We start from the raw sequence: 16,401 nt of genomic DNA, 5'->3' as shown, positions 1-16,401 counted from the left end.
AACACCTGTTATAACCCCGTAGTCTGGTTCTGTGCTGATGAGGTGGTTACCCTGTTTTTATGACTTGATATATCCCTTTGAGTGCACCCATTATCTGGATGGTGGGAGGTGTGGGAGAAAATGGCTGCAATTGGAATTTGCACCAATCCAGCCTTGAAATTTGGATTTCTATCTCTTTCTTTTCCAAAACCAAGAACTATTTAATCTGCTTTTATGATAATACTTACGGCTACGGCCCCCTCTTCCTAGCTTCTGTTTACAGTGTTTGCCAGGTGGCTTTTTTGCAAACCACATAAGGAAAGATAAGCTTCTTGCACACACCCTTCAATCCTTCACACCTGTGTGAATACCAGTCACTCTCCAGTGCTGTGGGTTCTGTAATAGCTCTAGTACACAGACAGAGGCATGTTGTAGGGGTGGGTGGGGAAGTGGAGATGCACTAGCATTGAGCCTGCAGAGGCCAGGAGTAGGTATGATTCCTCCAAACATGCTGTGGGAGGAGCACACTCACTGCTAGCCCTTGTTACAGTTTAGGAAATGGTGTAGCTTGCACGGGGGGACTTCCAGCTTCAAGCCAGTGTGAAGACCAGAGCTCACCCACCAGCCATCGTACTTAACACGGGACACCCCATTCAGACAGGCTTACCTGTATACAGGGAGCACAGGCTTTCTGGCTGCATCCTGCATAGAAGCTGTAGAGGAAGAAGAGGGTTCACTCCCCATGCCAATTCCCTTAGCTTACCCAGGCTGGGGTGGCCATCATTTGGCCCCTTAGCACTTTTTTTTGTTTGACAGTTCACATTAGTTTTGAACTCTTCCCTGCTCCCTGTACTGCACAATACATACTGTATTTCACTCCCCTGGAGTCTAGGATCTATTATGCAGAGCCCAGCTACAGGACCAAGGTAATGTTTCCCCTAGTAATATGATACATGGGAAATCATTCACAGCAGCTCCTGCTTTCTGCCTGTGCTCTATTTTTCTTTCATGGTGGTTTGTTGGTAGGAGAATCAGATGCTAAATATCCCAACTGACTTTCCATGGTGAACAGAGGGGCAGTGAGCTGGAATTCAGCCACCCCTTATTTACACACAGGCAATCACATACGGTTGCTGCTGCTTCAAACACTTTGGCCTTTAGCTGAAATGAAAAGGGTCAAAGTCCTGTGTAACTTCTAGATGGCCGACTGTAGGAAATGACTTCCTTTGTTGGAATCTTTCCAGCTCTGCCTAACCATGGGTGTGGCTCAGGATAGCAGGTACTGTAGTAGTAATTGTATTGCAATGCTGAGTCATAGCGATTTGGTTCCAGACTAATAATTACCTGATATGATCTCCACCCAAGAGTGATATGGGTATGTATTCGTATGCACGGACACTACGTATATACATATCAATATCTCTCTCAGACTGAGATAATATCTGGTAATTATCAGCGTGGAACCAAATCTCTATATATAATATAGAAGAAGCCAAATATCAAAAAAAGTGATTTGGCTGTGTTTTTACAGTTGGAAGCATAAAGATTTTGATCCTCCTTGTAATGGATTTAATGGACTTTGGTATTTAAAAATATTAAAACAAGGAATTGTGATCCTTGCTGTCAGCTTTTGTCTGGGTTCAACGTTTTTCAAAGAACGTTTCTAGAGATTTTCCCTCAACATTGCAAGCTTCCCAAATAGAAATGTTACCAATTGGTAAGGCCCCACCAAATTCACGGCCATGAAAAATGCGTCACGGACCGTGAAATCTGGTCTCCTCCCATGAAATCTGCGTCTTTTGTGTGCTTTTACCCGATACTATACAGCTATGGTGTGAGGAGACCAGCATTTCTCAAATTGGGGGTCCTGACCCAAAAGGGAATTGCAGTGGGGGGTTGCGAGGTTATTTGAGGGGGTCACGCTATTGCCACCCTGATTTCTGCCCTGCCTTCATAGAATCATAGAATCATAGAATATCAGGGTTGGAAGGGACCCCAGAAGGTCATCTAGTCCAACCCCCTGCTCGAAGCAGGACCAATTCCCAGTTAAATCATCCCAGCCAGGGCTTTGTCAAGCCTGACCTTAAAAACCTCTAAGGAAGGAGATTCTACCACCTCCCTAGGTAACGCATTCCAGTGTTTCACCACCCTCTTAGTGAAAAAGTTTTTCCTAATATCCAATCTAAACCTCCCCCATTGCAACTTGAGACCATTACTCCTCGTTCTGTCATCTGCTACCATTGAGAACAGTCTAGAGCCATCCTCTTTGGAACCCCCTTTCAGGTAGTTGAAAGCAGCTATCAAATCCCCCCTCATTCTTCTCTTCTGCAGACTAAACAATCCCAGCTCCCTCAGCCTCTCCCCATAAGTCATGTGCTCTAGACCCCTAATCATTTTTGTTGCCCTTCGCTGGACTCTCTCCAATTTATCCACATCCTTCTTGTAGTGTGGGGCCCAAAACTGGACACAGTACTCCAGATGAGGCCTCACCAGTGTCGAATAGAGGGGAACGATCACATCCCTCGATCTGCTGGCTATGCCCCTACTTATACATCCCAAAATGCCATTGGCCTTCTTGGCAACAAAGGTGGGCGAATGGAGAGTGGCTCGGAAGGCAGCTCCCCACCAGCAGCAGCGCAGAAGTAAGAGTGGCAGTACCATCCCATGCCATCTTTACTTCTGCGCTGCTGCTGGCCGCAGCTCTGCCTTCAGAGCTGGGCTCCCAGCCCCCGCTCTCCAGCTGGCCAGCTCCGAAGGCAGCGCTGCCACCAGCAGCAGCGCAGAAGTAAGGGTAGGAGTACTGCAACCTCGGCTACAATACCCTTGTGATCCCCCCTTCCCCCCCCAACTCCTTTTTGGGTCAGGACCCCTACAATTACACAGTGAAATTTCAGATTTAAATAGCTGAAATAATGAAATTTACGATTTTTAAAATCCTATGACTGTGAAATTGACCAAAATGGCCTGTGAATTTGGTAGGGCCCTACCAATAAGCCACTCTGTCTTGAATGGTCCCTTACCATATGTGCAATCTACTTATGCTAAACAATCGGTTCCGCTTCACATTTTGCTGTGAGGCTAGGAGTATCTTTCCCAGACCTGAAGAAGAGCTATGTGTGGCTGGAAAACTTGTGTGTCTCACCAACAGAAGTTGGCCCAATAAAAGACATAGCTCACCCATGTTCTCTCTCTCATATCCTGGGACCAATACAGCTACAATTGCATATACTGTATCAATAGGCCAGATGGACAATGTGTTCCAGAGCCATTCCCATCTAAAAAATATAATCCAGATTCCACTCTTAGATATTCCTGTGCTGCCCCCTATTGAAGTCTGTAAGTTACTGTAATTTATTTTGATGGAAATGTGATGTGTAACTGAGAGTAGAATTTGGCTCCGTGTGCTTTTACAAGCTACCTGAATCTCATAGAGTCACAGGGCCAGATTCTGTTTCCAGAAACATCAGAGCAGCTCCTGTGATGTCAATTAAGTTACACTGGGAAACATAAAGGAATGGTTTAGCTCAGACCCACTAGAGATGAAAATATACCTTATCTAGTCCAGTTTTAAGTGACTCAAGTGATGGTTCCTCAACCACTATGTTAGAAGCCTGTTACACCATCTAATAGATCTCACTTTTAAGAAACTTTTAAACTCCTATTCTGAGCTTCCTTTTGCTCCATTGTACACCTTACCTGCTAGAGTGAGATTTCCCTGTGTGTGTGTTTCGCTGGTGCTTTGTTTTGGGTAATATGTGCCTTATTGCAAATGACGAGACGTGCTTTCCCTTTTTTCTTTAGGCTGAAATGGAGTTAGTGAAATGGGGTTTTGATGCAGCAGCTATTGAGCAACAAATTAATGACCACAGGAGATTTCACAATGCCATTGGGGACTATCGCTGGCATCTGGACAAATTGAAAACAGATCTGGTAATAGACTTTCTCCACCCTTCTAAGTTCATATCCACAGGTTGCTAAAATTACTGCAGCAGTGAGGATAGCCAGGTGTCTTCTGTTCAAAAGGCCTGGCTGTCAAGATTGCAGCAGCTTTAGGCTTGTAATCCCCCCTGCCCTTTTTGCTGTTCCCTTCTTCTTCCAATAGCTCCATGAAGATAACGATATTGAGCAATGATGTGGAATTGCATAATTTTGTACAAACCTTAACAAATGAATCCTTACAACACTTCAGGAGGGTAGGTCAGCGTTGTTGTTCCCATTTTATAGCTAGGGGAGTCTGATACACAGAGATTAAGGGCTAGATTGTGCCCTGTAAGTACAGCCGTGAGCAAGGGATGCTGTGAAGACAGCTCCACCCCAGGAGCAGACCAGGCAGGTATTTTGTCTGACCTCTCTGAGGCACAACACCTTCCCTGTTCCCCTTTGGTTCTAGGGTGGGGACTGGGGCAGGCCTTTAAAAGGTGGTGCTTACATCCGCCTGATACTTGGCCAGCAAGTGGGAGGAATGGGGGAGCCAAAGCTCCACCCTTCTTTATTCCTTTCCCATGCACTTGGTCACATGGGAGCTCAAGGGCTGTGTGCTACAGACCTGGAGCCAAGACCTAAGTGTGTCTTTCTCGGCCAAGCAGAATGGGGTTGCGGGGGGGGGGAGCATACTCCTTTTGACTCCCCTGCTTGGACAAGTAAGAAGGGGCACAATCTAGCCCTATGTGATTTACCTGACGTTCCGCAAGGAGTCAGCGGCGGACCTGAGATTAAAAACAAGAACTTGCAGCTCCATGCTCCAAACCACGAGATGGTGTTGTCTCTGGGTATATGTCTACAGTGCACACTCCTTACAGTGGCGTGTGGAGTACATACACTGCGCTCTTCCCTAGCATGGCTATAACTTGCAGCGTTGATGGTGAAGCACTGCTTAGGTGAAGAAAGACACACCTGAACCCTTGGGTATATACCCTACACAGCTCTCTATACGCCCAAGCAATGCCTGGCCCATCTACACTGCTATGTTTAGCAATGTAGGGTCCCACTGTCTCCTTGCTACTAGAGCCTTTGCCTGTCGCTGGATGCTGCCTAGCCTTTCCCCGCTACCTCCCCACTGCCAGAGCCGTTCACTGATGTGTGTAGCTACACGCCGCAGCGTGGATGGAACTTGCTTTTCATTGCAGCGTGTATCTAGACAGACCCTACACGCTGCTGCCAGGGGTGTGCTGTGTGCGCATAGCATTGCAGAAATTGTAAGGCTATCCACTAGTTCTAAAAATGTGTCTGTTCCATGTAATTGCATGGGACACCCACTTTCAGGAGCAGTTCTGTGTATTACAGAGACGATGTGCGTACCAAACAGCACTGGGGAGATTGCTCATCCAAAGCATGGTCAGACTGTCCTGGTGCTGCCCAAGGGGTGCTGGAGCTCTGCACCACCCCCTGCGGAAAGCTTTGCCAAAGTGTGCAGTCTGGGGCTTAGTTAATTGGGTCATAAGAGCATGATTTTTTAGTTCCTGTAACGGAAATACGAGCAGACAACTGAGCCTATCTGACATCAGTTCATGAGACAGAGTGTGAGTTCATTCAGCCCTAATATTGATCTGTTTTAGGATTGTCTGTGGCACCCATCACTATAGTAAGCATCCTAGAGTAGGCACAGATCTCTCATCTCTAGGTTTGTCTGTAGGCAAAGCACACTAAATAATTATTGTCTTTGTTTCAGCGTGAGAAGGCTGCAGTTCATCAGCTAGAAGAAGAATATGAAACCCTGCTGGTAAGCACATTTGTTTACCTCTGACATGTTTGGAACGCGTGCTCTGTTTGATTATTTTATCCTTATTGTATCAAATGTAAGCAATTAGTCTCCTGTGTAGAGGCCCAGCCCACAGCTCGTGCACCTTGCCAGTCCCACTTCAGCCCAGTCTGCAGAGGGGTGAATTTCATCTTCACTGAAGGTTGGATTTTAAAACATAGATGCTGACAGTGTCTTAATTTGCACTTTTGTATCATACTCTTTCATGCATCTTGTTGACCTGAGTGCCACTTCTAGGGGACTGTTCTGCTGTTGGCATATGAACGTAACTCCCACTAGTAGTAATGGGACTTAGCGGGGGGAGCAGCAAAAAAGGACCCCTTCATTTTTAGTCTCTCTCTCTTTATATATATTTTGGTATCTTTCTTGCCTGTGCAATTCAATCCCTACTATTTGCTGCAGTGGTATCTGAAGTTCACTACTCTCTGGTCTACAGCAGTTTTATCCCTTGCTGGGCTCTGCTAATGGTTGTACCAGTAACAATCGCACATTGTGTTTCTCCTTAGATCAGTGGGACTTCCTCAAACTATTTCCTCCTTTTGGAAGTAAATAGACGCACCTCTTTAACAACCCAAACCCGCTCAACAAAACATATACAAATACTGAGTCATGCTGTTATATTTATGCTTGAACCGAATGTTTGCAGAGGCTGATGACTTCTGGATCCCACTACTTAATAAATCCAGACACGTTGTCTATTTTCAACAGTTGTCTTGCAATAATTTTTTTGTATTAATTGTAAAAGAAGATGCATTTTGTGATTCTGATTTTTTTTTAACCTTTTTGGTTTTATTGTTTCCTGTTGTTTTTCCTTGTAGAGATCCTCCTTTGAGAGAATGGATCAACTGCGTCAGTTTCAGAACCTCATCCAAGCCACTAGCAGAGAGATCATGTGGATCAATGACTGTGAGGAAGAGGAGCTTCTGTATGACTGGAGTGACAGGAACACAGATATTGCCAGGAAGCAGGAGGCCTTTTCTGTAAGTTAGTGCCACAAAACCCCCTCCCTGTGGACTTTTCATAATAAATCCTGATGACGGGGCACTGCACTGCTTAGGAGACTGGTACTGTGTCTGAATTCCTTCACTTTCCAGGTTGCTAGTTTGTATCTATCCCAGTTGGGTAGTTACTGTGTGGTGGGTATTTAAATCAGGATTGGATGTCTTTTAAAAAGAGAGGCTGTAGCTAAACTAGAAGTCATGGGCTTGCTGCAGGAACTACTGGTAGATATTCTATACACTGTGCTAAGCAGGAGGTCGGACTAGATAGCCATAATGGTCTTTTCTGGCTTTAAAATCTGTGACTCTCTGGTGCCCTCTGTGATATGGCTTGGTGACCTCAGGCCAGTTCCTTATGGACTGATAGCCACATCTAAAAGCCCCATTATTTCCATTAACACTTCTGTTGGCAAACTGTGCAGAGACCAACGATCACACGGACATAGAGAAGAAGCTACTGTCTCACCTCTATTAATTGTCTCTCGACACACAAGGAGTGTTGGGAGAGAGAGCTTGCATTGTCACTGCCTGTGTCCTTCACTGTCTAGCTGTCTAAATGCAGCATCTTTCCCAAGCACTACATTCATTTAAAGAAGAAAACAAAATTTACAGTTCTAAGCAGATACTTTTAGTCGTGTTACGTTAGATTTTTGCAAGGTGCTGCAAATTTTTTCCTTTGATCACTGCACGTAGACTGTAAGAGCTAGAGGGTGGCTTTGTTGCCCTGCAAAGGGAGCAGTACAGAGCTCGACAGCCCCAGGAGTAGCATTGGAGAGGTTGTTCTTTTAACAGTTTTTTTTTTATGGACTATATTAATGTATCACTTTGAATACATTACATATAATTATTTAATTTTTATACGCTAGTAGTTTTCTGCAGTACTTTTTCAGCCTTTAACATTTTTGGGAAACTCTTATTAAACAAGATAATGACGTGATTGTTAATTTGCCTTTGAAGTGTTTAATGCTGTGCTTTGTATTCACAGAAACGCATGAGCCAGTTGGAGCTTAAAGAAAAAGAGCTCAACAAACTTAAACAAGAAAGTGACCAACTAGTGCTCAATCAGCACCCTGCTTCTGACAAAATTGAGGTAGGTTAGGCTGTCTGGGATTAAACCCGATCCCATAGTTCTTCTTTGAGTGAAATTCTCAGTGAAGTGGAAGGTCTGTAAATTAAATTCCATATTTGTATGGCAGCTCAAGGAGACCCTTTTGTTGGCAAAACTGATCATTTTCCTAAAGGAAGGAAAGTGTAAGTGTGTGTGTGTTTAGAAAATTCATGGTTGGTCTTAAGGCAATATTTAGGTGTATCCTAAATTCCTTCGTCTCACATGGATTGATTTATATGAAACATAGTTAATTGTAGCTAGTCATCTCATTCTTGTTGCTCTGATTGTTTAGCTGCCCAGGTTTTGAAGGTAGCCACACTTTCTCCAACTGAAATTTAGAATGTAAATCAATAGCTAGGCCAAGAAATTTTTGTTTTCACAATTTGGAATATGTTGTTTTGTCTTATCTAACATTTAAAGAGACTCCATCAATTTGAAAATAACATTTCTGTCTGAAAACATGAGAACTACTATAGTTACAAGTAACATCTAAGAACACTGTAACTGAAAAGTTACTGGGGAAAAAAAGATTTTCCTTTGTTTTTCAGATTGCTTACTTTGTGCATTTGACAGTGCTTTGTGTAAAGTCAATATTCACCGTTTCCTCTCTATAGTCAGTTAGCTGGTCAGTTGCTGCCTTGCGGAAAAGTGAAATTATTTGCATGAGTCAAGTCACTCACGGTTGCATGTATTTGCAGTAGCAGACTCTGCCTTTGTAGGTAGCTTAAAGAAAAAGAATCCTGTTCTAGGCTTGAGGTGAGTGGAAGATTGGTGCAATGAATCATGGTTTTTTAAAATTAATTTGTTTAGGCATACATGGACACGCTGCAAACTCAGTGGAGCTGGATTCTTCAGATCACCAAATGCATTGATGTTCATCTGAAGGAGAACGCAACATACTTTCAGGTGAGTTCTGGTGTTTGCAGTAATAATGCTCTTTGTGAATCAGAAGTTTTATTCCTCTTCATTTATACTTCAAGCTTTGTATAACATTTTTTGAAAATGTCACATTTCAAAAACTCAATTAGATTACTACCAATTTTGAGTAACATAAGACTCTGTTCTCTGGCCCTTCCTGGAGTAAAATTCCCATTGATTTCAGTGTGAGTTTTGCTCAAGTAAGAACTGCAGAATTAGGCCTGTTGATTTGACCAACAATTCATAGGAAGTCTGGCATTTCCCTTACTTCTGTAGTTGATTAAAAGCATGAACTTTGTCCCTAGGTACCTGAAAGCCATTTTTCCTATGTCCAAATCTTCATATATTCATATAGTTATGTATCAAGTACCAAGTAACAATATATTATTGTTTTATACACTGCACTTCTCCGTAATGTAAATTGGGATTCTCGTGTTAGATAATGATTCTGATTCCTTTTACTTGTGAAAATACCCATCCCTTCTTAAAGGAGTGGTTTTTGCGAGTTCTGTGTAACTGAAATCACAACCCTTCTTTGTAGTTTTTTGAAGAGGCCCAATCAACTGAAAACTACCTGAAGAACCTACAGGACTCCGTCAGAAAGAAGTACATATGTGATAAGAACATGTCACTCCAGAGCTTGCTGGAACAGATCAAAGAACTTGAGGTACTGTCACACCTTGCAGATTTCACTAACAAATTATGGGCCTGCTCCAATTGAAATCAATAGCAAAACTCTCATCGATTTCAGCAGAAGCAGGATTGGGCCCATTTTGGGTACTAATGCATGCTGTTCTCTAGAATATAAGACAGAATGACACTACATTGGTGGATCTTTCTGGTGATCTCTCATATGTGGGTCAGCATCATTTGAATTTGTATTTCAACACTTCATAGGCAACTTGCTGAACATTGCGTTGTGTAATATAGTGTGGGCCCAGCTCATTTCCAGGTGTAAGGCATGCTAGAAAATAGAGAGAACAGACATCAGATGAATCTGTAGGCATCAAAACGGATTCTCTTCCTTCCCCTCCCAAAGAAGTATAATATGCTTAATAAAGCATCTAACACATAATTTTATATTATAATAGTCTCCTTGGCAAATCTTAAGACTTGAATCTATATTTGACTTAAATGTTCATCAGGAGGTGGTCAGACAGTCCTGACTTACTCCTTATTCAGAGAAAACAGCCAATTATTTTAATGGAAGCTTGCCTGAACAAGAAGTGGGTGAAGATTCAGGGTGCTGTTGTTTTGATTCTGAGAGCATGCATAGTGTGCTATGCCCCAGGCTTTTGCACTTCACTTTAAACAAGTCATAGATCTGGATAAAACACTATGGGATGCCTCAGTAGCTGGCAGAGCTGTAGAAATACTTGAATTCACTTACAGCCTTTTTAAAAAAAAAAAAAGACAGTTTTTTCATAGATCAAATCCCGGTCCCATTGAGGTCAATAGAAGTTTTTGCTGCTGACTTCAGGGAGAGCCAGATGTGGGCCATTGTGACATTAATACAGATGTGCGAAGAGTGTTGTGGTTTTTTTTTTAATGACGTGTTAAAATACAATTTACCTTTCCAGAATGAACGAGAGAAAATTTTGGAATACAAGAGGCAAGTGCAGAACTTGGTGAATAAATCCAGGAAGATTGTGCAGTTGAAGCCTCGTAACCCAGACTACAGGAGTAACAAGCCCATTATCCTCAAGGCCCTGTGTGACTACAAACAGGATCTGGTAGAGTACTCATTACAGACTGAGAATGAACACTATAAAAAGTAGAGCTGACCAAATAATTCCCAATGAATCACTGATCTGATTATTGTAACCCTTTAATCCTCTCTTGCTCAAGATTTGAATGTTTTGAATGGATTTGAATCTTTCTGAATAGTTTGCTCAAATATTCGTAACTGTACTGTGTCACTTTGTTGTTATTGGTCAGAGAGATTGCGTGCTCTTGTTTCTGTCCCCGATTGGATGAATTCACAATTTGTCCTGGAGCAGATATTTACACATGCAAATGTAAAGTTTCTCTGTGGATCAGAGGGCCAGCACAAGGTTCTCCACACCATTCAAATGCTGGATAGGAGCTGATGGGGAACTGCAGGTGGAGCAGCCATCGAGGGGTGCCTGAACAGCCTTGCGTGCTGTAGAAAGGGTCTCCACACCAGCCCTAGACCTGTATTCATGACTGCCCAGTGCCTGAGTAATTGGGCTGTACACTGGAGAGGTGTTTTTGAGGGCAAACAGAGGGAGGAATCTTCCCCTCCTGGATATGGAGGGCAGTGGAGATGCATTGTGGCCATGACTGCAGCCTCAGGGTTGCAGGAGCTCCTGGCTGACATGGATGGTGGATCTGGGTAATTATGGCCCATGAGCACGGTGCTTTGGGAAATGCCAGTGAGGCACTGGGTCTCCTTATGCCACCATAGGAAGTGGGTTAAAGCCACAGACACTCTCCCCCCCCCCCCCCCTCGGTTAATGGTCTGTCTGTCTTGCCTAGAAAACCATATTTTGCTTAAACGTAAGCAAAATATTTTAAAAAATAATTCTCCTGCTCTACTTACAGAAAACTGTGCGTAAAGGAGATGAATGCATACTGAAGGACAACACTGAACGCAGCAAATGGCTTGTGACTGGCCCAGGAGGAGTGGATATGCTGGTGCCATCTGTCGGTCTTATTATTCCTCCTCCTAATCCATTAGCTGTGGATCTTGCTACTAAGTGAGTTACTGACAAGGTTCTGAATATTTCGCCTAGGTTTGGGAAGAGTCTGTTTAAAAAGCCCTGCTTTATAATTTGGGCCCGATGAGGCACAGGAGTAAAAGATCAGGCCCCTTATTTGTAGAAATTCACCCCATGGGTGAAACTTGGTGCATACTAAGACCATTTAAAAATCAAATTGAAAAAGAAATGTTGTTTGTCTGCATCCCTGCTCCCTAACAATCTCAGCTGCCTTGGAGCCACTGGCAATTGACACAGATTAGAGCGGACCACAGGCTACTCTAACTTGTGCCGGGGATTGGTCTGGTGTGAAGCAGCTGTAGGATTGGGAACTTCCCCTCTGACAGCCACACTGAGTATTCCTGGAGTGAGTAGTCCTGTGGATCTGGCCTGGAGAGTCTGAATAGTCTTCAGCCAAAACTTTTTGTGGCCTTTGCTGGTTTGTGTCACACTTCCAACAACATCACTTTAATGTGGCCTGCATGGGATGGGGGAAAAATGGATTGTGCCCCTTTTTGGCTGCTTCATCATGTGTAAAAACCTTCTTCCTTTTCACTAGTAGCTTCACATGTCCTTGTGATTTAAAATACATTGTAGAACTTGAAATACTACCTGTAAATTAATTTGTATTTTCTGGTTTAAAAATAACAAAAGCTAATTGACAGGGATCATTTCTAGTAACAGGACAGTCTCAGCACACAGCTAGACAGGCTGACTGGAGTTTCTCAAACTAATGTTTCTGTGATGGGCAGGAGGCTTAGAAGTTCTAACTTGGGGGTTCTCAAACTGGGGTTTGGGACCCCACCACGGGTTGCGAGGTATTACATGGGGCGTCACGAGCTGCCAGCCTCCACCCCAAACCCCGCTTCGCCTCCAGCATTTGTAATGGTGTTAAGTATTTAAAAAAAGTGTTTTTCATGTATAAGGGGGGTCGCTCTCAGAGGGTTGCTGTGAAAGGAGTCACCAGTACAAAAGTTTGAGAACCACTGTTCTAACTGATTGTGAAATCTCTTTTCCCATCTCAGGATTGAGCAGTACTATGAAGCTATTCTGGCTCTGTGGAACCAGCTATACATCAACATGAAGAGTCTGGTGTCCTGGCACTACTGCATGATTGACATTGAGAAAATCAGGGCTATGACTATTGCTAAGGTGGGTATTCAATTGGCCTTCACTGTGACGGACCAGTGGTGCTCAGCCTTTCCGTACAGCTATGCCAGTTGACTAGACTTCTTGCTATCTCAAGCAGTGCTCACTATGTCCGGTGCAGCTGTCTCTCTAACACACACTAGAATGTGGGGAGCTCTAAACTCCCAGTACTGTGATTTAGAACAGCCTAAACTCTATCTCAGGTTACAGCATGCACATTAGTTAGAGCCTTGCATGAATACAAAAATTTGGATCCACATCAAATTCATGAACTGCGAAGATGGTAAACAATACAGAGATCCTTGGATATAAAGCAGGCAGACACGGATTTTTAGAGCTCTGCACATTCATATGGTAGGAGGACTGGGGTCCAGAACAGCGATTCATCATTAAAGTGGGCCAAAGCTCAGAAAATCAGTCACCAAAAGCCTGAAGTACTGGTATTGCCACTGACCACACATACTGTACTGGCACTGGTGTCACATGTAGTCATGTCTAGACCCACGGTGTTAGACTGTATGACTTTGTTGTGCAAGGGACTATAGAGAGAGAAACCCTTTCATTCTATTAATGGAGAAGCAAAACACATTCCTATTTGACTGTGGAAGGGATATACTGGAAGATTAGCAAGAGGGAAAGTTTGCCTTGTGGGTCCTTTCATAGCCGCCTCTCCATTATGTACTGCTGGTGCTGACAGGTGCTGAGGTGTGCACAGCAGACCCATTAAGTTACATTCACTCTCTGGCTGCCAAAGTTTGGTGGTATCTGCTCTACAGAGCACTCACTTTCAATTATAGAGAGGCTGGGGAACTTCATTCTAAAGTGTGCATCCGCCATTGTTTCATAGCACAGCTAGGCTAACGTTTCCTGGTAATTTAACTTCTCATTAGCCTGATCCGGTGGTTCCATTTTTAACAATTTCTGCATCTTTGTTGTAGCTGAAAACAATGCGCACAGAAGATTATCAGAGAATCATAACTGATCTAGAGATCCATTACCAAGAATTCCTGAGGAACAGTCAAGGCTCAGAGATGTTTGGTGATGATGACAAACGGAAAATCCAGACTCAGTTCACTGATGCTCAGAAGCACTATCAAACCTTGGTTATACAACTGCCAAATCAACAACGGCCGCAGCAACAGCAACAACAGCAAGGTTTGTCTGGAGTTTTTTTTTAGTGATTAAATTTTTTTTTTTTTTCATGAAATTATTTATTATGTTTAAGCTCTTTCTTCAGCTAGGCCTGATCCAATGTCATTTAAAACCAATAAAAAGACTCCTGTTGACTTCACTGGGCGCTGGATTGGGGCCCTACAGGCACAGGAGTAATTTAAGAAAATCCCCTTAAGATGCGTGCCTAAGAACCTCTGTTGCTTACCCCAAGAAAACAAAACTGCATGTGCAATAGTTTGCACAGAGGAACAAATTGTGTTCTCAGTTACACTGGTGTGAATCTGAACGTGTCCTGGCAAAGTCCGTGGAGATGCTGTGGGTTTGCACCAGCACAAAGGAGAGCAGAAGTTAGCCCATATTGCAGATTTACAGTGACCAGAAAGTAAAACCTCGTTCTTGCATTTTTTTTTTAATATAGCCTTTTCTTTGTGGCCCCTGATTTTTTGGTTTGTTCCTATTGTAGCTGCATAAGAATAGATGAAGGATTGGGATCTTAATTCCACAAGCCAAATGAACTGTTAGGTCACATTGTTATTGCCTTGACTTTGCACGTTAGCTCTTTGACAGGTTTCCTATGCCAATGGTTATCTCCCAATATGTTCTACAGTGATTACTGAAGTCACTCAGGTGGATGCATCAAAACAAGTTCTAATTAATGAAAGAAACCGGGAACTTGAGAAGCAGGAGGCCTGGCTGCTGACAGAACTCCAGAAACTTCGTCGGCAAATAGAAATCTGCGAGATGCGTATGGTGCAACGAACCCCGCTCAGAGTGGATCAGGGGGCTTCCCACAATTTTTCAGTCAAAGTAAATGAGTTAGAGGTAAGTGTAGATGTTTTTTCCCTGAGCCTTTCAGTCCCAGTGTGAACATTTCCAATAGACTCTGCTGTATTGCATTCCAGATCAGCTAGGAAATAGCTAAATCCTGTTCTTTTCTCTGAGTGTTTGTGAGCGTAATTGAGAGAAGACATTTTTCGAGTGGGAACTAACTATAGTTCTCTGGATTGGATTTTCATTCTTCCCTTGCGGGATTAAACAGAAGGAGATGACAATCTGAGAAGCAAACTCTGTTGCACTAGATGCAGGCCCCCCTGGCCCGTAGCAGGAGTTCACGTTTTGCACACATGCAAAAGCAATGTTAACATCTTCCTGCACAGATAATCCCGGCCATAGGCAGCTGTAATCTGTGTGAAATGCAGACTGCATGCTCCATGTTTATAGGCTCTGTCCCCGAATTCTCCTTCCATTGCTTTGCCTGCAGCAGACCTCTGGGCTACAAACTCCGAAGGGGGGAGTGGATCAGAAAAGTGACCCCTGGCAGTTCTGCTCCTGACCATGACTTTTTGGTCGTGTGCCTGTTCATAGCCTGAATTGGGTCCATTGTGTAATGATTAAAAATATGACCCGCTTCAGTTAATTGTATTAGACTGTACTTCAGTGTCCCCTTCATGCAAGATCCCGCAGTGGCTCAGAAAGCGATAAGAAAAGAAGCTGAACGGACTCATTTCTTTTTCTGAACGGACTCATTTTTCAAGGGTGAAATCCCCCAGGGGCATGGAGGCTGCAGAGGCCTCCAGAAAAGCAGGACCATGGCAGTGCTGCTGTAAGGGTTGGGCAGTGCCGAAGCAGGCACTGTTGTTGGTCCCTGTAGAGATGAACTTCATGTAGCCCAGCGTAGAGCAGGAGGGGCTTGGGGGAGGAGTGGCCAGTGGTTCTACAATCTTTGTGCTTGTGCATAAAAGTGAATAGAGCCCTGCCTAGAGGTAATAGGTGAATATTACTAATGCACGTTGAGGACACTAGTCCTCACTCAGATCCATTCGATCAAGTGAAATATTTTGGAGGGAAGATTAGTGGCATATACAATGTAGAATGTTCATCTAGCCACGAGAAATGTATCTGCATAAAACAGACATTTCGGTCTCTTTCATCAGGGTATACAGAATGATTCACAAACAATGGCCGACACCCTCAACAAGCATAAGGACTTGCTGCCCAACTTCAGAGGCTCTGAAAAGTATGTCTATTTGCAGTTGGAGATAACTAACTTGTTTCAGAAACTGGAAAATATTAATGGTGTCTCTGCTGGCTACTTAGACAGGTGAGAAAATAAGTTTTATAACAGCAAATCATGAACTTTAAACATTTTCCTTTCTCTTAACTAGTCCCATAAATCCCATAGATTCCCTTAGTCCAGAAATCTGCTTTTGTTTATCAGTATAAAAGTTGTTTTATGTAGGGCCTTTCATATGAATATGTAACAAAGCACTTCCTAGAATTAATATTCTAGGCCTTGATCCTGCATAGTGGCCTATGTGGGTTGGCCCATACACCTATGTGGACTTCCATCTCTGTTTCTGAAAGAGTCTGGTGTAGCAGAGTTTTATTTTATGTCACAGGCTCCCCCTTTTGACTAATGAGATATAGTGAAATTATACTGAGTTTAGTGCGTGGATGCTGGGTGATGCTGGTGGCCTGTGATATCCAGTAGATCAGACTAGATGATCTGGTGGTTCCTTCTGTCCTTAAACTCTGCTCCTGTAAAACCAAACAGCATCATTTTCCTGCGTAAGTTATAATGGATTTATTTTGGGTCAC

The 16,401-nt window shown here is 43.4% G+C and overlaps 1 protein-coding gene across 3 annotated transcripts in view; it reads left to right on the top strand.

The window, feature by feature from the left end:
• Positions 1–16,401, top strand: part of DSP (desmoplakin) — a 49,997-nt gene that overhangs the window by 15,673 nt on the left and 17,923 nt on the right. For all 3 annotated transcript variants that reach the window (XM_074944907.1, XM_074944908.1, XM_074944906.1), the window contains exons 5-16: positions 3,781–3,909; positions 5,648–5,698; positions 6,556–6,717; positions 7,721–7,825; positions 8,654–8,749; positions 9,303–9,428; positions 10,342–10,494; positions 11,327–11,481; positions 12,507–12,633; positions 13,569–13,785; positions 14,411–14,625; positions 15,738–15,904. In XM_074944907.1, coding sequence (XP_074801008.1) covers positions 3,781–3,909; positions 5,648–5,698; positions 6,556–6,717; positions 7,721–7,825; positions 8,654–8,749; positions 9,303–9,428; positions 10,342–10,494; positions 11,327–11,481; positions 12,507–12,633; positions 13,569–13,785; positions 14,411–14,625; positions 15,738–15,904 — 1,703 coding nt within the window. The remainder of the gene's footprint in view (positions 1–3,780; positions 3,910–5,647; positions 5,699–6,555; positions 6,718–7,720; positions 7,826–8,653; positions 8,750–9,302; positions 9,429–10,341; positions 10,495–11,326; positions 11,482–12,506; positions 12,634–13,568; positions 13,786–14,410; positions 14,626–15,737; positions 15,905–16,401) is intronic.

The sequence above is a fragment of the Natator depressus genome, chromosome 2 (genome assembly GCF_965152275.1).
Source record: "Natator depressus isolate rNatDep1 chromosome 2, rNatDep2.hap1, whole genome shotgun sequence".
Lineage (NCBI taxonomy): Eukaryota > Metazoa > Chordata > Testudines > Cheloniidae > Natator > Natator depressus.
Note: the sequence above shows the minus strand (reverse complement) of the source record. Positions and strands in the feature narration are given on the sequence as shown.